The sequence below is a fragment of the Apostichopus japonicus genome, chromosome 13, assembly GCF_037975245.1.
Source record: "Apostichopus japonicus isolate 1M-3 chromosome 13, ASM3797524v1, whole genome shotgun sequence".
NCBI classification, from domain to species: Eukaryota; Metazoa; Echinodermata; class Holothuroidea; order Aspidochirotida; family Stichopodidae; genus Apostichopus; species Apostichopus japonicus.
Genome location: NC_092573.1, coordinates 5954529 through 5980471, shown reverse-complemented (window position 1 = coordinate 5980471; position 25943 = coordinate 5954529). Strand labels below are relative to the sequence as shown.

The 25943-nt window shown below is 37.0% G+C and overlaps 3 protein-coding genes across 5 annotated transcripts in view; 1 reads left to right on the top strand and 2 right to left on the bottom strand.

Moving 5' to 3' along the window:
• LOC139978384 (uncharacterized) overlaps positions 1-616 on the bottom strand; it is a 29845-nt gene extending 29229 nt beyond the window's left edge. Inside the window, exon 1 of the mRNA XM_071988576.1 lies at positions 383-616. Within this exon, the coding sequence (XP_071844677.1) occupies positions 383-456 (74 nt within the window). The 5' untranslated portion in view covers positions 457-616. The remainder of the gene's footprint in view (positions 1-382) is intronic.
• Positions 584-14697, top strand: LOC139978383 (large ribosomal subunit protein bL28m-like). 2 transcript variants are annotated; one of them, XR_011796954.1, is made up of 9 exons: positions 584-775; positions 5310-5412; positions 5867-6026; positions 6610-6751; positions 7364-7510; positions 8946-9078; positions 10167-10209; positions 12979-14226; positions 14293-14697. XR_011796954.1 is itself a non-coding variant. In XM_071988575.1 (8 exons), exons 1-8 carry the CDS (start codon positions 653-655, stop codon positions 13043-13045), a joined length of 918 nt encoding a protein of 305 aa, XP_071844676.1. In that variant the 5' UTR covers positions 584-652; the 3' UTR covers positions 13046-14697. The 2 variants fall into 2 exon arrangements, 1 of the variants encoding a protein (XP_071844676.1); XM_071988575.1 differs by having other exon boundaries at positions 12979-14697.
• LOC139978382 (G-protein coupled receptor 54-like) overlaps positions 14114-25943 on the bottom strand; it is a 56583-nt gene continuing 44753 nt past the window's right edge. For both annotated transcript variants that reach the window (XM_071988574.1, XM_071988573.1), the window contains 3 exons: positions 22681-23105; positions 20661-20796; positions 14114-18783 (listed from right to left, as the gene is read on the bottom strand). In XM_071988574.1, the coding sequence (XP_071844675.1) occupies positions 18191-18783; positions 20661-20796; positions 22681-23046 (1095 nt within the window). In that variant the 5' untranslated portion in view covers positions 23047-23105 and the 3' untranslated portion in view covers positions 14114-18190. The remainder of the gene's footprint in view (positions 18784-20660; positions 20797-22680; positions 23106-25943) is intronic.

Here is a 25943-nt window from a genome sequence, read left to right as displayed (position 1 = left end):
CCCTAGGCTCCCTAGCTAGAGAAACAATGCAAATAGTATTGCCAATGATACAACTTACAGTAGGCCTAGGTTGGTTTCATGTACAGATTCTTATCAAAATACAGACTTATATATGTGTAAAACAGAGGTTTGCCTATGAAAGTGACATATTGCCAAAGTGTTGACAATTTTATTCAATGTCAAAATGATGAATGAACTGGGCAGTAAGTAGCAGTAGCCAACTCAAACTCAAAGTCTTAACTGCTACATAATTCACCCCACCATTGTAAACTATTACTGTATTAGCTTGAAGTAAAGTTACAAAATAGCCTACTGTAGATACTTTACAGTATGCCTGTTGTTTTACATTGAGACAAACCGTAGAGTTAAATACTGAAAATACCATTTCATGTCATTAGTGAGTTCTTTAATGGCGTTGTCTTCATCTTGACAACTATTAGGTACATTTGACGCCATTTTGGGCTTATTTTGGGTTCAAAAGCAGGCCGGACGATCTGAAACTAACGGTTGCAGAGGACATTGTCAGTAGAGATGGTAGACCTTCCGACTGAATGCATGTGTCATCATTCATTGCACAACACTGCACAGTACATACGGCCTGTCAGACAAATCTATACGTTAAAGTACGACTACGAGTCAGTCACCGTCCAAGATGACCGCCAGGCATGCTCGAAGCATCACGAAATCGTTGTCTTTCAGATTAAACTCTTTGGCAGTGAAGCTTAAGAATGCACCTGTTCCAGATAAAATCATTTTCAACCCAGCTAAGAGAAAGGTTTTGTTCTGTTTAATGTTTGTGTTAGATTCCGTACCGCTTACCTTTGCGTACTTCGGCTACATTATCTGTATCTTGGTATGGGTTTTGCGAAAGTTGCAAAAGGCACATGCATGCAGTGCAGTTACTGTAGCCTAACTTTACTGTGTAACTATCAAACTTCAAAGTATCATGATAGATACCATAAATTAAAACGTGTTTCTCAGTGTGACCGAACAATACGTAGTTCGCCTCTAGCACCCCAGTGCTCTATCCCCCGCCCCCACCCAAAAATAGTATGTAAATTTAAAGTCACAAAGTGGCTATTCTTACGACTAGTCGTAAGAATAATTTCCAACTACGCATGCGCAGTTGCTATTTTATGACCAGTAGTACTATTTTTACGACGAGGAGTAACAATAATTTCCGGTTAGAGTTAGGTTTAGGGTTATGTTTAGGGTTAGGGTTACCCCTACTACATGCGCAGTTGCTTTATTTACTTTACTGCGCTTGAATTCGCCTTTGTCGTAAGAATAGTTTATAAATAATTGTTACGACTAGTCGTAAGAATAGCCACGGCCTTAAAGTCATTGTTGTTAGCCTAGCTACTGTATATACTGTAGTTGGATCTACTGTAGGCCTCTAACTCTAAGGCAACACAGCAGAGCTCCCAACTGACCGCAATTCGCGGGTTGGACCCGCATTCTAACACCCAAACTCGCTGACCCGCGCAAGCGTCCGAAAAACCCGCATTGTAATTGTCAAGTATACATAAAAAAAATTGCATCAAATTTTGACTTGGCAACCATCATTTCTTTAGCATTTAGCATAATAGAGTATAAAACCTCCTTTACAGCATCATTTGAACCTCAAATTAGCCTATATTTCTTTTCATTGGGGCGAGCAGCGAACATTTTCATGCCACGGGAAAGAATGAATTATCACCTACAGTACTATTCAATTTATTGATGTTACACACAAAAAAATGCATATTTCTCAGAAAATTTTGGGTGATAAAAGCTTTTCTAAGTGCCACCATTTTACATGTAGGCATCACCAGGACACCCCCTCCCCTTATACCCCTCCCCCAGGACGGTGATTTGTGGCATGGACCAGCATTTGCCTTCTCAAGAGTTGGGAGCTATGACACAGGACCTTAAAAACACAAACCACCCATTTCATCTTTTGATGGAAAAGCAGTAAAGAAATTTATGGCTAGAACAGGATTCAAACCACTGACTTTTAGGCTACAAGCTGAGCAATCTACCCACTGAGCTATCCAGCCCTTAGCAGGGACGTAGCCAGGGGTGGAGCAGGGGGAGCGACCGCTCCCCCCCTTTCAGTGTCTATTTTTTTTTTAAACTGTCATTTTTTTAGCATGGTATTTTGTCAGTGCTCTTTTGATCTTGAATACTCGTCAGCTCCGTTAACTCGATTGTAATCGTAGTAACATTCACGCCTACTGATTCAACTACTTACTTAGTTTGGCAGATGCAATTAGCTAAATTTAGCTTATAGCCAATTACAAGCCTATAATTGGCCACTGCGTAATAAAATACATATTGCCTACCTAACCGCACTCTATGGAATGTCACGAACTGTATGCACAACAACGTCGAAAACGTTCGTTCAATGAGTCGTCCTAAGTTGTTGCACGAACAGCATGTTATAAAGCTAAGCTAGCAATCGTACGTGATACGCACTTCCTATAAATAATTATTACACTGCTAATACACTGCGATAACGATATTTGTTTTTAGGCCACTGCATTTCTGGCTGTATTACAAAATATGAAAGTTTATATTGTCCATCAGTTAAGTTCGTCAAATGTATTAAAGTCCAGACATTGGACAATAAACAAGAATCATCCTACTGGAAAACTTGTAAAAGAGCACTGTGTTTGTCTTTCTGATATATTATGTAAAAGAACATGTAAAAGAATTTAAACAGCAAACAAAATCTGCTGATAATGATATCATATGATCAGGGCGTAGCCAGTATGTAGCACGATAGTGTCATTCAACACTCTACCCGCCGAAAAAGACTATAGGATCCGATCTTGTCAGTTTTTTAACATGTAGTTTAAAACCCGTTTACACAGATAATATTTCAGTTGAGAAAACACTTGAGAAATTTGCATCAGATGGCAATCGTCGGATACAGTAGCTCTCGCCTTCTCTTATTAGGCTAACTTAAACATTTACTAGCTGCAGTTGTATCAAAGACATTTCTGGACTATCTTACTATCTTTGCATCTACAAGTATCAGAAGTTGAAAAGTAAGTAAGGGCACAGGGGGCAAGTGCCCCCCCCACTTTTCCTCAGGTTAAAAATGTGCCCTTTTTCTACATAAAACTTGTACTCTTGATCACCTTATTAGGTCAGCGATATTTCAATAAGAGATCTAATCCTAATTTAGAACTATCAGGGGCGTAGCCAGTATGTAGCACTGTAGGCCCGGGCCTACACTTTTTTTGGCCAAGTTATCTTTTTTATTAAAACACCCATAATTCAGATCCATAAGCTTGCTGGACGAGTTTAAGAGTCTAGACAGGAAAAACTATTGAAATGAACATAGCAAGATTATGGCTAAATTAGGTGACCTATTCTTCTGTCATCTAGGCTGTCATTCAATACTCTACCCGCCGAAAAAGACTAGGATACGATCTTGTCAGTTTTTTAACATCTACTTAAGAACCCTTTTACGCAGATAAAATTTCAGTTGAGAACATTCCACAGTCAAATAAGCCTATCGTTGATTAACAGACTTTATATGTATAGAGCTGCAGCACTTTGTTGCCTGTTGTTGTCACGATCGGCGTTCCAAGTTCCAAAACAGCCTTTTCGATAAACATTTACTAGCTACAGTTTTATCAAAGACAATTACTGGCTATGGTTGTATCAAAGACATTTCTGGCCTATCTTTGTAGCTACTAGTATCAGAAGTTGAAAAGTAAGAGTGAAGACTACTAAGACGGGGGGGGGGGGGGGGCGTTGATGGAGTGATGTGTATACGCAAATAAGATAATACAATAAGATTTATAAAGGGTACTAAATATCAGGCTGCATCAGTCCAATCGAATTTCTGCAAAGTGCCCTTTGACGTCGGTGCCCCCCCCCCCCCAGATTAAAAGTGCTTCCGCCGCCCTTGTGTACCTTGCTAATTTTAATACATTATGTATTATTGAATTACGTACTATTTTAACTTGTTTGTTTTTTGGGTTTAAAAGTGATATTGAATGAGGTTTCTCAAGTTAGCAAGAGGCCAGGGAACCAGAATGAACATTCGGGAAGGGCTGTTTCCTGCCATCTGGGGGGTTTGTAAAACCAAAAATTTTCTTGTACGCTCCGCGCCAACCGATGGTGGCGCTCCGCTCAGATAGTCGTGCCTACAACTTTGAAAATCCATATCAATCGCAAAAAGTGCTCCCCCCCTTTCAAATTCCTGGCTACGTCGCTGGCCCTTAGTTGGTGGCGATCCCTTTAGGCCTATAGCCATTTCCAATGCCAGTACCTTGTATTGTAAAATATGTGTACAATATTAGGATACATTCCAAACCATTTTTTTTTTTTGTATTGATCATTGTACTTAATTTGACCTGAAGTTAGTTTCCATGTTTAAATTTCTTTTTGGTGACCGTTCATGTTTGGCTGAAGGAAGGTATTGTGAAATCTCACAAATTTGTTTCTATGCTAGGCCGAAGCAAAACTGAAGACTTTAGGTCATGATCAGGCTTTCCTACCCTACAAGATACTTGGGACTTTTGGCCATGCATGCTTACTGTATGTCACATCTTTGCAAATACTGTACTAAACTTTCAAATTCTCACAACAATCATCAAGATAATGTGAGCTGCAGAATATTATTTTTTAGGTAAATTTACCAATTGAACATCCTGACATTATTAAGTCTTTTCTGGGAGATGGATGTGTGGCTACGGAAACTTGACATTCATTACTAAGGCTAATACTGAGGTTTTAGAATAGATTGAAATCCTGTCAGGACTTCTAGCAAAAGCTTATGTGATTCTGTCAAATTGGCAGCTGAATCCATCACAACTGTAGGTACAGTAAACTCCTGAGTTATGTGCAAAATAAAACATTACCACGTGTATTCATTCATATTGTTACTTACCCATTTCACCTCATTATGCAATCATTTCACTTAACCATTTCATTATATCATCTAGGGCCCAGGACTAACCATTTATCCTTACCTCATCTATTAACAATTCAATCCTCTCATGCCACTGCACTGCCGGGCATCGTAACATTCAAAAATGGAAAAGGACAGAAATTACAACTGGTCAATCAATAACAAACTTCATAAGAAAGCAAAAGTTTACATATTGTGTCCATAGAATTAGTATTTAGCCTTTTTATGGTTTTGACATTGTTAAAAATTCAACAGACAATGGTTGAAATATTTGTCATTAACATCATCCTTCACCATTCATATACTTTACACGAAGTAAACCTTAAGTGGAGACTCGGAGAGCTGTAGTATTCTTTGCTCATTTTCTCATCTCTGTGATTTGCTTTTCTCTCTTAAAAAGGGATTCTATGAAGAAGGTGTAGCATCTCGGTTACCAGAGGCGTACTTTAAACACAACAGACCATTTGCCAAACCACCAACGTTACATTGGATGGATCCAGGCCGTAAGTAAATTTGTCTTTTGTTATTTGAACATGTATATGCCTGGAGTGTTCGTCCTGCCCTCAACTTTATGCAAAGCTTGTTGCATGTCATTACTAAAATTTAACTGCAAAACTTTGGGCACTTCTTGCACCAGATCCACAAAATGCACGGTTTGCTACATGAATTGCATTTCCTCAGCATTCATGAGAAACATCACATAGAATCTGATGGGGCTATGACTATGCAATTTTTAGTATTGAAATATTGGAATCTTTCACACAATGAATGAAGCACACTCGTCATAAGTTTTCCTTATCACTTTTTTTCTGGCAGGAGGTGGGGCGGGGGGGGGGGGGGTGGGAGGTGAAGGGTGAGACTGTCAACACAACCAGGCTCTCCAAATATGAATAGCCAAGCAGAAGACGTTTTGACGACAGAGCGTACACTACTCACTTAGCTTTATTTTATTCTCAGGTGATTATGTGCGAGATCCTGTCTCTGGTGAAAAGGTGAAGTTGGAGAGACGGCCAATTCCTATTGAGTATCCAGAGGAATCACAGTTTGGTTTATGGGGAGGTGAAGGAATCATCATAGGAAAGAAAATAGCTAAGAGGAATAAAAGATTCAGCCCAGGGTATGTTGGTTTCACTTAAAATTGACTCATGAAATGCAATACTGTAGTTTAGTAGAATAGAGTAGTAGACTTTGAGCATATTTTAAGGTAAATATCTTGAAAACCTCAATAGCAATAGAATTATCACTACCATTCAAATGTTTTTTTGTGTTTTTTTTTCACTTTAACATGTCAAGACTCAAACTTCAGCCTAAAAGTCACCCTTTAATACAGTTAACAGAGCTATCAGAAATGGTCATCTTGCATCCACTAAAAGTGTGCGTAAGTAATATGTTATCGGTGAAAAAGGTACAACTGTAACCTTCCTACCCTTGATCTGCAAATATGATCAGTTGATACATGGCAACATTCGGTACCATTGTTTCATCTGCAATTTCATTTGCAGTCAGGTGGCCACCGGCTTGAATTAAAGGAATAATTTCACTTTTCCTTCTGTGTGTATTGAGTCCACGTAGGCAACAATGAATCATGGACGTGATAATCATATCATGCAGGTGCAGTTGATGTGCTGTACATATGATTCCCATGTAATGGTAATTGTAGGTGGGTGACATTATATATATCGTAATGTTTTATTCTCCAGTGTACCGAAAGAATGGAAACCATGCACACAAAAAAGGACTCTATATAGCGAAATATTGGACAGAAAGTTTGAACTTGATGTTACTGTGCGTGTGATGGATTTCATTGACGATGCGTACAGATTTGACTTTTACATACTAAAGGTGAGAAAACACAAAGAAAACTTTTTAGAAGGTCCCTTTGTGACACAGTTTCTCCAATTTATGATACAAATGGGTATGTTACTATATATCACAGCCTAAAATACCCTGTTATCACAGTAACTCCAAAAGTAAGTTGTGTGACTGAACTGATTCACATTGCTATGTGCTTCCTCTTGAGTAGTTTTATGAAAGTATCCAAGTGGTTGTTGTAGAACTCATAGGTCATCTGAGGTTACCATAGGTCAAAGACTATAAACTTTATAAAAAGACAATTAATCTAAAAATAGTTGGCATACAGTTCCACTTTAGTAAGTACAAGAATCCTCTTTTGAGTAAGGTGGCGGGAGTAAATAGTTTCAAATTTTCTCTTCTCGAAAGTAAGCCTGTATTATTCTGTGCCCTTTTTTACTGCAGTAGTTACAGTAAATCTGTTACCAATTCATAACTATCAGATTATTAACTTGCTATGATATGTCACAATCTGAATTTAATACATTGTGTCAATATACTCCAAAATAGTTGCAAAAACAAGAACGTGAACTTTATCGATGTTTGTTCTTTCTTTTATGTTCACTTACCTGGTTTGTTTTGTTTTTCTTATTATTGCAAAAGACTCCATCTGAAGAATTAAATTCTCTGGCAGGAATGATACTGAAAAGACATATGTGTTTACAACTTGCTCAACCAGAAACGCTCTACCCCAACAACAAGGAAAAGAAAACCAAGATTTTAAAGAAATACAGACAGTTTATTTTACCGGTAATGACATTATGGTGTTTTGTGTTTTTCTCATTCATGTTGATTAATTACGTTTCATATATTGTCATGTGCTGCTCTCGTACCTAACATTTTGTTTAATATTTTATGCGTGTTAAACTTATGAGTATTAAAATTTGTTTTTAAAAAAAGTATGTATAGTAAATACATAAAATGGAGTATTAACATTAAATTTTTAAACTTGACATATTCCACATAAAGGCAAGAAAAATCTAAAATACACTACATGTAAAGCTCATTGCTTGATAATACATACTGAGTTGCAAACCACACATCATCACTTTTTTATTTAATCATAGAGAGATCTATTTTTTATTTTTTTTTTTGTCAAGGAATTTCCTTAGTAGTTTAATCATTTGTGGAGGGAAGGGTTAAAAACTGAAAGTTGGAAAGTACATTACTACAAAATCAGCGTATGATTCAGCAAACAGAAGAACCTTGCAATAGAAATTTTTGATTTTGAATGATGCCTGTACACTCCACAACTGAAAGAACTTTTCATGTTCTACTTTCCTATCTAGTGATAAGTGTTTTCTACTATTTGCCACCTTAGAAATTACATTAGTGAGTGAAGTTCATTGCTCTTCAGTAAATAATCAAGTTTCATTTTAAGTCTTGCGGACAACAGTTTCCGTGACTCGCTTCCTGCATGTGACTAATAGTAATGGGCAAAAATAGTTCTAATAGTAAAATGTTTTAGGCAACAAAAACAATTAGTTAAAACAATACCAGAGAGTGGCGAACCATAGTTTGACCAACAGCAATTGAAGTAATGCATATACCACAGGTTTGAGAACTTGCGACGTAATGCAAAGAGCTCTTTTAACATCAGTGAGGTCAAGGGTCAGCACGATAATGATCTTGTGAGTCCACGGTCAAAGTTTGTGTCCAATCCGCAGGCTGCAACACTCAATATTAAAGATTTAGTTTAGATGCAGATTAAAAGTTTAGCTGTGACATGTGAGTTAAAGGTGCAGTATGCATAATGTATCTCTATCAGATTTGGCAGGTTTCCTTCAATCATGTAATCGTTATGAAGTAGTTCTCCTTGAAGAATTAGCCCTTCTGACAGGAATGAGCAAAGTTTGTTTTGTTCATCAGCAAGTTATTATGGACACTGTCAGGCTCGTTTGTAAATGCTGGTATGTTTGATCTGAACACATAACTTGAACTAATCATAGTAGAAATTTAGCTGCCCCTTGGCTCAGAAGTTATTCCTGAATAGCATTTGTGACATTATATGAGCTGCAATTGAAGGCATTATTACTCATCATGTCTACAGTGGTTTACATATTAAAATAGTCAATATCAGTTGACAGTTGTTTCATTCTGCTTTCAACTTCTCGATTCATTTGTTTCTTTCTTATTTTTCTTTGTTGGCTTTTTCCTTTTTCCCTCATTCTTTAACTACTCTAAGTACGAGGAAGCAGAGTGGGTTGGCTTAACACCTGGAGAGGCAGTTCAAAAACAAAGAGCCATTGAAGCTAAGGCCAACCCGGATATACCATTACAAGATGTTTACACCCAAGAGCTACTAACCAAACTCAGAGGTAACTATTACTTACAATCATATCTTCTCTCTTGATAAAGCTGGTACCTGAGTGGACAGGCCCTAGCCAATCACCCATGAATGATCCATCAAATAACCAATTAATGATCTATTTCGGGGGGGGGGGGGTTCAATTATGAAACTGTGCTTCCTTTTCCACTCTTCCTAAAGTTATGTTTTATGTTGAAATTGATAAACACTAATCTCTTACCCTTATTTTATCCGTCCCCTGCCATCATTTCCAAAGTCCCCAATTGATCTTGGCTCCAGGGCTGTACTATCTTCGATCTATTCACATCAGGGGTACATGTGACACAAGGGAAAGATGCAAAGTTATGCTGCAAGTGCAGACACAGGGTGTGTCCAGTGAGATGAGGGAAATTGGCTTAGGGGGGAAACTCAAGGTGTGAGGGTGTTGTGCAGTAGCTTTCATGGGCCACATATCTGCTTGTGCATACATGGTGTACTGTGACTTTTTGTCAATATTTCTTGGGTTCAGATCTCAGTGTGATACGCTAGGATAAGCCTGTGAACCATCACAGTTTTCGTGATATTTTGAGGTTTCGATCTCAGTGGAGGGAGATGAGGTCTACAACAGAACAAGCAAACTGCTCTACTGTTGGTCAAACCTGGTACAAGAAGGTCCTTAAAGTGCTTGTTTTGAGCAAGTTATTAGAAAATTGTTCTACAATTTTTCCTGTAAACTGTAAATTGTTTTACATAATAGGTTTTCCGGTGTGTTCCATTGAGGCTGCTAGTGATTGTAAAATTAGTCTTTTGTTTTTGTGAGACAATTTTCCCCTGGGTATTAAAAATAGATAGCTATAATTTACCGACAATGGAAAAATTGAAACGAAATTCAGATGGAAATTAAAGTAACTGACGTTTTATTCAATCGTTCTACAAAGGGAGTTTTGAGAACTGTAAGAATTTTTTTTATTTTTTTTTTGATAGAGCTATTCTGTCAAAATGGATATGAAAGAAGCAGAAAATGAGCACAAAGAATACTGAATGCAAAGTAAATGTTTGAAAACAAAACTAAGACTTTCTTTTGTCAATATTTATCGTGTTTTGCTCTATTTTGAACAGAAGAATCAGAAGGAGTTTATCAAATGGCCAAAGAAGATCCAGAGTAAGTTTATCCATTCTATCTGAAATTGAATACGAGTATAAAGTCAGGCTTGTTTCCGTAGTAACCAAGAAACATTGGTACTGCATTGTCTGTGATCTTGTAGTATAACTGTAAATCTCGGCGAAAAGCCATTTTCGGTGCTGAGTAGAAACTAATTCTCCAAGCAGATAGTTATAATTTAAAAGGAATGTAAGCAAAGTCAAAGACTGAAATACTGTATAATATAGTGAAGAGCATAAAATGCATTATAGCATAGGTCAACTCCTAGCTTGATCCATTGCTGACACATGAAATAAGAAACATAAAGAAATTTTATTTGATATTTTGTTTTGTAGAAGTCAATTTTGCAATAATTTGTCAATTTCATACTTGGACAAGACATGAAACTATATTTGTTTGTTATTGTATTTGACTGATGCAATGAGGACCCCTCCACACAATTAGTTTGAAGAGGTCACTAGATTATACCTCTCCAATATAAAGTCATACTGTTGCATAGCTTTCCATGGTTATTTAATCGTTCCAATTTCAAGAAACCTTAAAGCATTTCTTAGTGTGGTCCACTGATGACATCATAGTTATGGCAAAGTACACTCACCCAAATGAAGTAAATAATTTTAAATAGTTTATATCATATCACCCTGACAAAATTGCATAATTTTGTATCAATCTCATACTTCATCGGCCCTTCGAGAAGCATTTAGAGGTATTTGTACGTTTGAATATCAAATATGCTGACATTTGAAACTTTTACAGTTTGTCCCAAAAGCAAAATGCACTTGTAGTAAACTAGTTTGATGTCTTGCATACCTGTACATGCACAATTGCACGAAAGTGCATTTTCTTCTCCAAGATTTTCATCGCAATGTTGTGAAGTACATCAAAATGTTGTGAAGTACAATCATATACCAATTTAATTTCATTTGGTTTTGTGTAAAACTTGTGTGAAACTCTACCCAGTCCAAAGGCGAAATACTAGAATGATAAAAATAATCCAAATGATTGTTTGTCAATATGTCATCCATGACATCACACCTGTTTTCTTCAAGTTCACTGTAAAAGCAGCTTTTTGCATCCTTTTCTATGACTTTCTCAACCTCAATGACCCCATGATGTCACAACGACATACAAAACTAGCTTATCTATTCAAATCTAACTTCAATGGTGGAATAAAAGTCAAAAATTTACAACTTTGAAAGTTGTTTTTCGCAATAAACCACACCCATAATATGAATATTTAAATTCTATGAACGTCATTGAATAAAGTACATTTTCCGATTACTAGCTCAACCCTTCAACAGTACTAATGTATTCAGTGAAAACTTAAGAAGCTAAGTGTAGCAGAGGAAGTGATGTATCTTTAAATGTTTTCATTCCAATTACCATACAAAAATCAGATTCCCATCCTTGCTGGTCTTGTTCTTGCTGCAGCATGTTCTGTTGTGTTTTTATTGAATCCTCGTTATCAGTTTTAATCCTGTCCTAGGTTGATCCTGCTAGTAAGAAACCAGCAGGTCAAGAAAACGTTTAACAGTCAGTTAACATATGTACATTGTTAACCCACCAATAATTCGTCACTTTTCTCGCAAGATTGATCTGTTAAACAGATGAGGTCAGCTTAGACATGTCATTTTGGCTGTATCATTTCGGCTTTCATCAAATTCCTTTTAGCTGCCATGATCATGTTCACCAGTATCAGGGTCACAGATAGTGGCATGTTAAATGCGTAAAATCAAGGTAATTTAATCTCTAATTCCCAGTGACTTATGAAGCTTTTGTTGTGGTAATGTATCCAGAGTGAGTCATTCATGTGCATCCAGAATAATTGTATCAATAGTTGGATGTCAGACATGCTTGCAAAGAGTAGGTCATATTTAGAATCTTTTTTTCAGAGATAGGTCAAAAGTGATCAGTGTTTAATTATCTTATTGTGAAATTGTGTTTTGCATTCCTTTCTCTCAAGTCAAACTATCACAAGTTTTATGTATAAAAATAATGTCATCACATTTTAAAATTAGCAAAGATAAATGTGTTATTAATAGCCTAGATTTTTGTCAGCCTAAGCATGGACGGTTGCCACTTTTTATAACAATTTAATGCTCTTCCTAGACCTTTCATCCAAGTTTTTTATTCCCCTTTAACAACACTACTGGCAATAATTAATGATCCTATTAAAAATATGTTAGATTTATAGCTGTGGTCAGTACTTCTGATTTCAGACACATCTGGTCATTTGCTTCGGTAGTATACTGTACTCAACCAAGAAGTTCAAGCTTACAACTTTAACTAACCACTGTGATTGGACATGATTTATCAGATTATGCAGGAATCAGGATTTAACCCAAGTTAAAAGAATCATGGTAAGAGAGAGAGAGAGAGAGTGAGAGAATACATATAGTAATTGATGCTGTTACCCTGGTCAAGTGCTTGAATTAATGGACTCGGGGATCTAAGGATTGCGGGTGTGAAGTCATGACCAGGCCGTTAAGCTGTGTCTTTGGGCTAGGTCTTTAATCTCAAATGTCTCCCTCTCTCTCTCTCCTTACCCAGCAGATATATAAATGGGCAGCTTGGAGGCATCCCCCTGTTAGGAGGGTTTAGTTTACAATTTTTAATATCTAATGTTTATAATTTCTCAGTCAGCTTGCTGTCACTGATTTGCTCATTTGTTCAACGTGAAGTAATATCGCTTTCACTCCGTGGTGTACATCCGGCTGTCTTCTCACCGATTGACATGTTTGCCTTTCTTGTTTTGCTCTGAATCATCAGATCCAAGCCAATACTCTCAAGAATATTCGGAAGAAAGTCACATTCAGATGACGGAACACCAGTTTAAGGGAAGGAATAAAACAACCGTCGGAGTCAATAATTATGCAATAAACAAGTAGACTCTCAGAGATGCTATCTAAAAACAGTGGTCCTGCAAACTGATAGGCCCACGACCCAGGATCCTCTATGAGGACTGATGCTTGACCCACCAGACTCTCACCCCTGAGCATCGATGCTCAAACTGCAAGAAAGCTAGTCTGGACTATCGACTTGATGTTAAAGAAATCACTAATATATATCCATCAACCAGCTCAAAATAAACTGTCAATAAACGTTCTGATGTCTTGAAAATCTCACACACTTTTGTAGTTTGCGATCAGTTGATCTAAATACCGGTTTGATTGTTTTAAGTATCTCTTAAAGAGTCAAAATAAGACAAAACTTATAGTAAAAATGTAGTAAAGGAAATGAAAAGGGACAATCCAAAGAGGATCTGACCATGAATGAATGTTTTAATCCAGTCATACTTTCCGAGCGAGGATGGTTTGGTCATTTGCGTACAGGAGGACTGAACTCAAGAACTTCTGTCATCATTATAACGATTTATTTGGTAATGAGTTGGGTTGTCAAATGATTGATATTCTTCATCCAGCATGTGCTCATTACTTCATGATTGGGGCCTACATGGAAACAACATGATTAGTTGCAGAAATTGACTAATCGACATGGCTGCTCAAACATATTAGGTATGATATCACATCGACAATGTAACTTACCTTGTAGGTTAGTGTTATGATGGTAGAGAAAATATTCGAATATAGATCAAAGTTAGCTCTTTTGCATATTGGGTTGCCAATATGGAGTGCACTTTTGTGTTTTGAATACGTTCCTAGGTTACAGTACATGTTGACTGATGCAGGTAGTATGTTGTGCATTGAATGTGAATGTTATTATATGGTACATGGATAGAATGTTAGAGACCTTTGTGGGGTAGACTGAGTACCAAGGGCCATTTTTGTGGGAACATTGAGTATAGAAGGCCTCTATGGGTACGCTTGAGTATTGTTGAGTATTCAAGGCCTGCATGGGGAACTCTGAGTGTTAAAGACCTAAGTGAGGTACCCTTAATGTTGAGTATTGAAGGCCTGCATGGGGAACTCTGAGTGTTAAAGACCTAAGTGAGGTACCCTTATTGTTGAGTATTCAAGGCCTGCATGGGGAACTCTGAGTGTTAAAGACCTAAGTGAGGTACACTTATTGTTGAGTATTCAAGGCCTGCATGGGGGAACTCTGAGTGTTAAAGACCTAAGTGAGGTACACTTGCGTTTTGACTGTTGAAAGTTTGTATGGGTACCTACTCTGAATGTACAGTAGAACATCATATTTATGGGGACTGAATGCTCATGACCTTTAAACTCTGGGATATGACTGCTGTTATGGGACATACCCTGATTGTTAGGTATTGAATAGTTATTGGGTGCACTGAGTCTTAATTCTGTATGGATTACCCTTATAGCAAACACTGAGCATTGGACTGGTATGAGGAACTTTGACTGCTGCATGGCAGGAACTTTTCATGGTGCTACAAGAAATGTTGGGGAAAGTTGAAAAGCAAATTACCGGTTACCATTAAGAGTTGCTGTGCTACATGGGAATACACTTCAAGTTTTCAAAGTTTATATCTACAAAATAAATCAATTTGACAGAGGAGTAAAAATCTTATAGTGTCTTTACTTTCATACTTTTGCTTGCATTTCATGGCTCTTACAACGATTTCTCGTGTAATGTTTTTTAAATTTTTATTCTACACATAAATCATCCAGTTATCGGTGTCAGATGGTCGACACTTTGTCATAGAAGGGGATAGCTGGCCTTCGCCTATGCACGGTAGAAGTTACTCATTGTAGGCAAATACAGAACCACTTTCCTGTACAATTTGTATGTAATATGAGGCCTGCATGACCTGTGCATGTGCTCTAATATTTTCCGAGTCGGATATATGCAATGAACTTGTACGAAGTTGTCGAAGTATGGGATTTTGTTACTGATCTTAAAATTAAAGGAATACTTTTGATAAGTGGAGGTGGGGGGGGGGTGGGGTGTCGTGTTTTAGGACAATACAGATTAAACTGTTTGAAACTTTAAATCATCAGACAGAACTCTATGGGCAGAATTTCACAGTGTACATCTGGATGCGTCGTAGCATTTTTGTCTGTTGTAAACGCGAAAAATACTTGACTTCACAGGAAGTATCATACAGCAAAGTTGGCAAGAATGAAGAACGACGAGATTTTTACCAGGTTGGGATTAATCTGTAATTAGACATTTAAACATATGATTCTTATCATTTTATACACTTTTCAACGATGTTTAAAATATAAATTGGCGTGAAGCTTTAACCGTAGAATGAAAATTTGATAGTTATGATACAATATAGCTAGGCTACAGACTTCCGTTACTCTCTGACATTACCACTGAGAATAGGAATTGGGGATTTGAGATTGCCAGAGGTTGCAAATTGTTAACTTTCTCTTGTGATGTTAGTCTGATAACATAAAATGATGGGATACCCCTCAATCTAACAGACGTACATGGTTACCACTATCTGGCTGCTCCTCACCCATCAGTTATATCGACAGTATCAAGGTCATCCGTATTAGCCCCTCAAACTTTAGCACCCTAAAACTTGCTAGAAAGTTTCCAAAAGTACTTTCCAAGAACCTTTGATTCTCTAAAATATTTTTAAGCCATTCAGGAAATGTTTAAATTGACAACTAAATATCACAGACTATAGTGTCAGAGAAGTAAGCCTACAGTGTTGGTTGAAGTGTCAGCATGTGTGACCATTATCTAACATTCTAGCATATTTAGGGGCAATACTGACAACCCAAGTTCACTGTTCCTGGAACGAGTTTGTGGACAATGATAGCAGGCTTCTGTCCAGTAATCTCCGCTACCACCCCCCCCCCCACCCCTTAAAACGGCCTAGCATGGTACTAAGAGGTTGTGGATACTAGATCGTAAAATGTAGCTTTCATCTACAAAAATGACATTGGGTAACGCATAACCTGTTCTTATACAATATACAAGATAACACGTCACTAAATATGAAAATAATGTACATTATATTATATTATATATACTATTCGGGATCCATGTACATGAACTCTTTATCTTTTGTGTCACTATTAAGCCGGAAGTCTGCTTCAAAAATTGGTAAATATATTTATGTATATACATACGAACTTCTAGAAAACAACCGATGCCTATTGACCCAGCTTACAGTTAACTTAGATATTAAATATTTAAAATTTTAAACATATCTACAACATAAAACTCTTTATTTACATATAATGATGGAACATTGTATACACATTAGAAAGCCTATGTGACGTATATCGTTCTTTTCGCTTTGCATTCAAGAAGGTCGATTTTTTTTTATTTAAGCCTTTTACCGCCCGACCCCGCCCCTCCCCCCCCCCCCCTCTTATCGTGAACATACGCAGAGATAGTGAGAAAAGACGCTTCAGGCGATTCGCTGAATCATTGCCTCCAAAGTTCGGATACCGCAAGGATTAGCTCCGACAGTTTGGATCACTGTGACTCAGTGGCGTAGGAAGGTACTTTTGAGTGGATGCGGGGGCTGAAGACTGATGGCCGGCCTGGGGGAGGGGTCTAAGAGAAGTGGGTGTCCCCCTCCCCTTTGGATGTTTTTTGCATTTCCAGGTGGCCTCAGATGCAATTTGGTGCAATATAGCACACTTCAACACCCACTCCATTTTGTAAATAATTTTGCATTTTCACCTGGCCTTAGATGCAATTTGGTGCTCCAAATGAGATTTTTTTTTTCTCATTTGGAAATGAAAAAGGGGTTTTCTGACTTGCGGAGCGGGGGGCGGAATTATACTTCCGCCCCCATATTTTTCACTGGGGGGCTGGCGCCCCCAGCTCCCCCCCCCCCGGTTCCTACGCCCTTGCTGTGACTGCCAGTCACGTATAAGATAAGACATACAGAACTTTGTGGTATTTACACTTTTATGACTTTGTGTCAAATGTATATGGTATAGGTAAAGAAGATCTCATTCTTGTACCGCGACCTCTCAGCCCCTAACTAGGCCACTGTATATACGGACCCATGTACGGTATAGAATCCCGTTTGTAGTCTTCAAGCTGACTATATCAATTCTCAACAGGTCACTTTGAGATATTTTATCTCATCTGTAAAATTCACGTCCGACATTCCCGTAATTTGCGGCTGATTTTGCTTCTAGTAATAGAGGGTTTTACGTTATAAATGTTGCTATAACAGGACATGATAACGTAAATTATGTCCTACAGTTGATTACATTAAAAAATAACTATATCTTAACGTGCAAGAATACTTCTATAGTTCTTCCAACGTCAACATTGAAGACAGCGGTCTATGAAGGTGAACTTTATTATATAATTAAAGAGGAGTACATTGTAGTATGTGAAGTTATAATGGTTCCGTTCTACGCCACTCCCTTCCCCCCCCCCCCGACGCTATTTTATTTCTCTTACCCGAACAGGGACGATGAAGGATAAGCGAACCTGGAGAGGGGGTACTGGGTACCTAAGAGGGACGTGCAACTTGACTTCAATGGAGGAACCACAAACATCCCTCCAAATTTTCTGACAAAATAAATCTTCGAGCTGTGTCATTCTAAATCACAAATTCCTTTGCGATTAACAATTCCAGCATTTCTGTATATACTTTACCTAAAAGGACGGGATATTTTTCATACCAAAAGGGGTCACCTCTTATTTATGGAAAGGAACACTTCTGCCTGTTTTCCACTAATTTAAGTTCTCCCGTATTCTCCACGATTATTCTCCTCCTAACCGCCCTGTGAGCTTTACGCGCTTATGGTCCAAAATAGACTGTTACCCCTGTTCCGTCAAACTTCAAGTAGCTTATCACTGTCAGCCATGAACCTTTTCTCTTTCTTTAGACACTTGATTGTCTTATTTAACCCTCCGTTGTCTCTGTGAACAACCTAAAGGTTTCAGAGCTCCAAGAAAATTGCTTTTGATCTATTCAAGCAAACTTTTAGCTTCCTCAATTTTGGGATCATAATACCTACGATCTTTAACGTAAAGAGTTCTCCTTATATTAATACATATTGCATATTATGCAATACCGTATTATTAATAAACAAGACCCATTGTCAGCCTGATATTAAGATATTTGTTACAAGTGAGTACTATGGCTCATCATAGTAGCGTCGGTGCGAGAAGTGTCGTGTTTATGTAACGAATATTTCGTCGTATTCTGGCTGTAAGGATCCCGCCTATCGCCCCCAAGACAGGTGAACATTTTGTTCATATGTTTACGGAAGCTTGTACCAGCCAGCGCATAAACTATTGGATTGATGCAGGAATTGGCGTAAGCCAAACACAAACTTAGGGTATGAATGATGGCAAATTCCCACGAACGGAAATATTCATTATCCCGTGATTGGAAGCCTTGCCAGATGTTGACGATGTGAATCGGCAACCAACAGAAAGCAAATAATAATATCACCGCCAAGACTATTTTCGTCGTTTTCCATTTCTTTGTGGCTGTCTGTACTGATGTTTCTTTAGAGCTACCATTACGACTTAGCTTCCAGAGATGAGAGAGAATCAGCCCGTAGCAGACACCGATGATGGTCAGAGGGATTACGTAAGTGCTGAGGAACAAGAAAATTAGGTAGCCGCTACCAACTCCCTGACGGACGTTGCATGATGAATATTCATCGACCTCGTACAGAAACGCGAGTGGCGTGTGAGTGACGAATGAAACTGTAAAGGAAAGCAAAATATATTAAAAAAATTAAACCTGAAATTTTTGTTGGGGGAATCAGATCCATAATATATATTGGTTGTTTTGTTTTTCGTGCCCAGGTTCTTTCTTGGGTGACTTTTCTTTAAAAAAAAATATTCGAAACGTCTCTTGTGTAGCTCAGTCTAATCCGAAAAGTGGAAATGACAACTTATGTGACACATACACACACGCACACGCAAACTAATACTGTTCTGACACCATTAAGTTATATAAGCAATCGTTTTAACATCTATATGTTTAGTTGAAACGACCGAAAAGTGAGACTACGAATAACCTTATGACCCATCACTACAGCGATAGACCTGACAATGAAATATTGGTTATATTGTATCAAAAAACAATAAATAGAGATTACAACGTCGTCAAAATTGGTAAAATCAATATTTTTTTGTTCTCTTTTAAATTCAACACATGTGCTTGATTGAAAACAAAATATTGTATAACCGTTCGAGCAATATTCTATCTGTGTCGGTACGCGGGCTTTTCAGATATGGTCATGTCATTATCAGCATTAATGCTCGTCATTAATTGAACAAACCTCAGTGACATACTTGAGCTTTAAATATGAAATATATAAATTTATAACCTGTTATCTACATGGTAGACGTCACATATTATTATGAACTGTATACCGTTAACTTTCTATTTCAAACTAATAAGTTTTCAATAATTTAAATGCTTGATATTTCTATTTCATCCCTTATATTTATTTTACATGTTTTCAGTATTTTTGCAAACCCTGTATATGCCTACCATGGCTCAGAATAGAAATTATTTGGATACTAAATCGAACGTTGGAGATAAAAAATAAAAGAAACAGGTAGAAACTTAGGGATAAAAAGTAAATATTTCTTGTTTAAGAATTCTAAATATCGACTTAGTAATTTATTTTATTTTATCTCAATGTCTAAGCCACTGTACATGTCTGCACGCAATGATTAAATTAAAACTAATGGAATGACGTCATGATTACTTCGGAAATGTCAGTAAAGAAGTTTGCGCCGCCATGATCACTTTATGATGAGGAATTTTCTTTTCAAACTTGTTAGTTGCACGATGAAATTAACATTTTGCATCCGATCGTGCAACACCTAGGATTCTCGATCTAAATTGTGTGTATTACGGGTGGTTGCTAGTGCAGCTCACACCACCTGGTACACACAAAATGTAACTTCCTACAGGGTGCTATAAAGACAATTGTCGGTGATGCCAGAAAGGCAGTGTGCTAACACTGTCATGGTTACTCTGAACTATACTGGTAGCAAGTGCTATGTTACCATTGGGAGCACCCTCTTTACCTTCTTAACTCCGAATGGTCACAATTTGAGATTTCCAAGAATGATCAGGCTATCGAAGAGTAAATTTCACTGCAACTTAACCGTTAAATTTTACTCCAAAAAAAAAAATAAACAAAATCCTCTTATTCAGAAGTGGTTAAGAATGAAGTTAGTCTCTGGAATAAAAGTGCAATTCACCCCTAAAAGACATTCACAATTTTTTATTGAATTGAATTGTATTGTATGGTATTGTATTGCATTGTATTGTAATGTATTTTATTGTATTGTATTGTATTGTTTTGTGATGTATTGCATTGCATTGCATTGTATTGCATTGTTTTATATTGTATTGTATAGTATTGCATTGCATTATATTGTATTGTATTGTATTGCATTGCATTGCATTGCATTGCATTGCATTGCATTGCATTGCATTGCATTGCATTGCATTGCATTATGTTGTATTGTATTGTATTGCAATGTATTGTATTGCCAATAACTACAATATGTGCGTTATCACATTACGATCCCTTGTGAGCCTAATTGTATGTACTTACAAATCCAAATGGCCACGCTAATACCCGCCGCTTTTGGAATGGTCCTTGTCTGTCGTGATGTCAGAGGTGAAATGATGACGTAATAACGGTCAACCGTCATAACCGTCAGTGTGGTACATGTGACTTGTACAGTTGCCTGCAAAAGAAGAAATGATATAAAGATTCAGAGGCATTCTATCGATAATATCTGTGGAAAACATCCACATTTGCATTTATTTTGATAAACTTGTATTAACTTAGCCTGTTAACTGAAAGGCATTTTATCCTTATATTAAGCAAATGTGATTGAAAGAAGTTAATATCGAAATGTACAGTTTGCTTGGTAAATCAATATGAAAGTTTCTTCATCATAAGCAACTTTAAAATTACGTAAAGGTTGAACTGATAAACTATTGTTTATATTAAATATTAATAAATATATAATATCAGCATAAAAAGTATGAATATATTCGACATCTGTGAATCTCAGATCGTTCTTCGGTTGATCGTTAATGGAAATGAACATCACGTATTAAGTCACTTCGTGTGCTATAATCAACGTTCTCCAGTGCGGAAAGAATCAAAACTACAGTATAATACATATCCCGAAATAATGAGGGCGGTATTGAAGAACTTAGCATACATAGACTCCGGATATGTGACCTGATTAATTCACTTTGGCGACGGCTTTGAGTACAACGTTTCTGTATGTTGCTATGTTGGACGAATCTAACCGTAATAGCAGTCATTGCCGACTTTGCAACCCCCCCCCCCCCCTACAAACAATATTTCAAGGTCGGTAATACATTTCGGGAAACCAAAGAGCAATAACCTCAACCTGTCGGCGCTAGTTCAATTTGATTAATTTGCCCATATTTTGTGAACAGATGTTATCTCCTAATTAATACCTCCACAGTAATAATCATATTTAAAATATTCTTTCTTTTTTATAAAGAGACAATACAATGGCAGTATTGCTGTGGTAGAGAAGTTCTTGGATCTGCGTATATCTCTTTGTACCAAGAGTTTCTCTTTGTACCAAATCCGGCACTCGAAAGATTTCAATCTGGTATTAAAAAAATGAATCCAATCCTGAACTTATCTGGTATGCAAACCATTTTTTGGTCTTAGTTTTGAGCACCCTATACTGGCCTACATATCGCAAATAACGTTACTTAGGTAAAATGAGACTTTGTTTTCTGGCCCTTTACTCCGAACTAAAATTGTAATTTTGTAGAACCTCGTAGAAAATTAATTGAGTAACCCTATACTCTAATCCGTCTGTGCATGTGTGAATGGTCTTTAAGCGAAAGAAGATATCATCGACTTCCTTATCTTTTATACAGGCTATACAGGTTTGAAAAGTCTAGAATTGATACTTTAATAGAGCGACCTTCACGTTATATTGCTCAAAATGCCAATATAGAATGATTATCTTTTTAAAGTTTTATTTCAGATGGTAGATGTATATAGCATTTTGCAAACCTGATGAACTATTACACATTTAAACCATATTGTTGACACTTTCATATTTAACAACGCTTTTGTTTGCAACAATGGTAATATAATATCACAAATTGAAACAAAATGACAAGCATCCATGTATCTTTCTCTTTGCTCTCAGTACGAATTTAAAAATGTCTGCGAAAAATGAATTGGTTATTTTCTCAGACACATAGGACACAATATTCACCCCCCCTCCCCCCCCCCCAAAAAAAATGTATGATTGATTTAAAAAATGATACTTAGGTATTCCTTAAAGGTCATTAGTATTGGCCCCAACTTTGCTTCAAAAAGGTAAAAGTTTTTCCCAAAAATATTTCCCAGAAATTGAGGCGTGTTAATCAATAGACGAATGAGATATCTCACAGTGTGGATATAGGTATGCTTTCAAAATGGCAGTTAAACCAAATGGTTGAAATTAGAGCGTATAGGTGATGAGAATGTGACTTCTACCATATTAGTTGACCTTTAAAGGCATTATTTGAAGAATGGCGAAAAAGTACGACGTACTTTAATCTCGAAAATATAACACACTTACCGTTTGAAGGACCGCGAACAATTTGCAGAAGAAATTCCCAAAATGCCACACGTGCCAAAAGAATATGTAGGCCATAACGGGCACACACATGAACGTGTAGACTATATCACTGAGGGCGACGTTCATGATGTAAAAATTGGTCACGCTATTGCGCATGGCCCGAAACCGAAGAACAATAAAGATCACGAGGGAATTACCAGTGGCTGACATCAGTATAATGAGGATAAATATGGCAAATACGGTAGAGTAGAATGGTCCTATTGGTCCATATTGATAGTCTGAGTAATCCGAGTATTGTGGCGTGACTGCAGATGAGCCATCATCACCTGACTGGACCATCTTGCTGACCCCGTCGGAGGTGTTCATGCTGTCTCTTATAATCTCTTCTTGACTCGGATATCTCGTATAGACCTTGAATTAGTCTTCTGTAGGCAAAGATGAAGATTAAAAACCAAATGGCAATCACGATGCTTATTAATTGATGTATCATCATTTAAGAATACCATATAGTTGACTTTATAAACAATTATGGATTGATTGACCAATCGTGACTCTCCCTCCCTTTTTTTTTCAAGAGACAACTTTAAAACATTTCTGTTTGATTCCTAGTTTCTTTTTTCCCCTTGGTTTCCTTTGTCTCTTTCCTACTTTGTAAAGACGCTTTGAAACGCTGTATTAAGCGCTATATAAATGTAATTTATTATTATTATTATTGAAGTATGAAGTAATTATAGGCTTTATAGTGACACAAACGATATGAACTGCAAGTATGCATGCAGTGACATGCAGTAACATTTTCCGAGACAATTCTTGTAATTCCCTCTCAGTTAAAATGGGTGATAAGCACAGCGTTCCCCTTTAACTACTTCTTGATGGGGTAAAATCGCAGTCGTTTATATTTCAATCACTAAGCACTGTCTAATCATACTTTATGACACTTTTCTCGACTTGATATCAATCCAAGCTGAAACAAAACAAAATATTCATTAAATCTCGACATGCTATTCAACAGTTTCGCGTTGACTAAAAGGTGAAGTGACGATGGCAATATAACATTTATTTTTCACTGAAAGAAGTCTCTTGTTTTATTTCATTATGTATACTAACTGCGCGCGTAAAGCATATTTAATTACCCCCTACCCCCTTTTAGAGTTCCAACTCATTTAGTGAAGGTAAAATGATGCATAAAAAAATAACAGATTTCATTTTGGACAAATATATATAATTTTTTAATTTCATCATTTTTGAAGCAACCTTATTTTTCATAGCCAGGTAAATCAAAATTAATCAACTTTGAAAATGATTACTAATTTTTCACTGTTTTCTTACTATTTTTTAGGTCTTGTTTTAGTTTGGTTTTTGTACTTTCAAACTTATTTGATTAATATAATTACCTACGCTCTTCTTAAAGTCTGAGCGAATCAAACCACACGAGACTGATTGTGTAAATTATTTACTGGTGCGAATGCCTGTCGTCTATGAACAGACCCTTCATTCCCCCAAGATACTTTATAACATACATATGTGTGCTTCTAACTGATAGCAATGTTTTGGTGTTCTTTAAATACAAATACATCCGTCCAGGGAAATGGTGGCGCTAACAACTCCCTGATCTGTCCGAGCAACACCTGTACCCAGTACTCTATCTCCGATGGTGTTGTCTCTCAAATCTTCGATCAGTAGTATGGGGTTTACGTAGTCTATTTGTCGACAGCTTACCGTACAACAGAGAATCGTTCATCACAGATATTCCATACCAACCCTTTCAATGAGGCCTACACCTTTGAAAAAAAGTCATCCAAGATAGATCCTATTTGCACGAGAACTCGATCTACTCTCATAACCCCAGTCCCAACCGTGTAATCATGACAGTATTAGCTCACGTGATGTATCATGAGTTCCTTCGAAATGGAATAGATATGCACATGCTCTTCGCTCGGCGAGTTAGCCTACTGTGTACTGCAGTATATCTGAAAACAGCCGATACCACACGTGATCTTGGCTAAAGAACCGATGTGCCTCCACTCATGTATATAACTCATTTGTTATAAGAAGAGGTTAAAGTTAATGTAATTAATGTAGTAGATAGTAATGGATAGTGTATGCCCTATATTCGATGGTGGTAAAGTTTGAAACAATATTACAACATTTTGAAGACATATTATATATTTTTTTGTTTTGTTACACCCAAGTAAATATATCCACTCGTGACTTTATTGTCCTTACTTTTTTGCTGACCGACTTATATCACGTGCCTGTTTACATATCCAATAACAATTGAGAAGGCGAACTATCCCTGCGTAGCTATGAATATTCATGAAGGATGAAACTATGCCAGGTGTTACGTTTCGACGAATGAATTACCAAAGAGACCTTCATCTGAAATTTAGATCGGAAACAAATGCAAACTCACGCTCTTCAAAGTTTCGATGAAAATGGAGATGCATTTTACAACCAGAAACTTGTTGAAGTTTTTTCCCGCGTAAACGTTATAAACATAAATATAAAAATGATCGCAGTCATTAGGGATAGTATGATCATATTTTTCTGACACTTGAATGTACATTTGTTTTCATGATTCATGCATGCTATGTCATCGGTACGAGCCACTTCAAAATATATCACTACAGAGTATCGAGGCAGATTTCAAGCCGAGATGCAGTTTGAGAAAAGGTTCAAGTTTTTCCCAACCAAGTTCCTTCTCCATTCTCATAAATAGACAGTAAGACTATAACAAATATGTTGTTTGTACTATAACATTTGCAGCCCAATACTGTCATTTTATTGAAAGTTTCGTTGGTCTATACAGCTTGTTGATAATATCATGTAACTCACTGTTCAGAGAGACATGTAAGTATAATTTGTCAATTCTCACCAAGAAGAGTGAAACTAGGTCATGACTATGCCAAGGCCGCAACAGTTTGCAAAGGAAATAGTAAATTGCTTCGAAATCATTTCTTTTTTTTTGTAACACAAATTATTTCGGACGAGAATAGGCCTACCGTTCGTAACTCACCGATGAAGGAATATGGATATGTAATTAAACAGTTGTAAACAGCAAGATTTCTCTCTCTAAGATTGATGGAACTGTTATTAGTTTTAGCTATTTCATGGCCTGGTCAATATGACACAAAAGTGGCACATCCAACAGACTACACAATAAAGGTTAAATTAGTTCGATGTATATCACATGACAAATATTGTCAATCTTGTTTAATATTTTGATAGTTAAAAGTATGGTATCATAAAAACATCAAAGCATG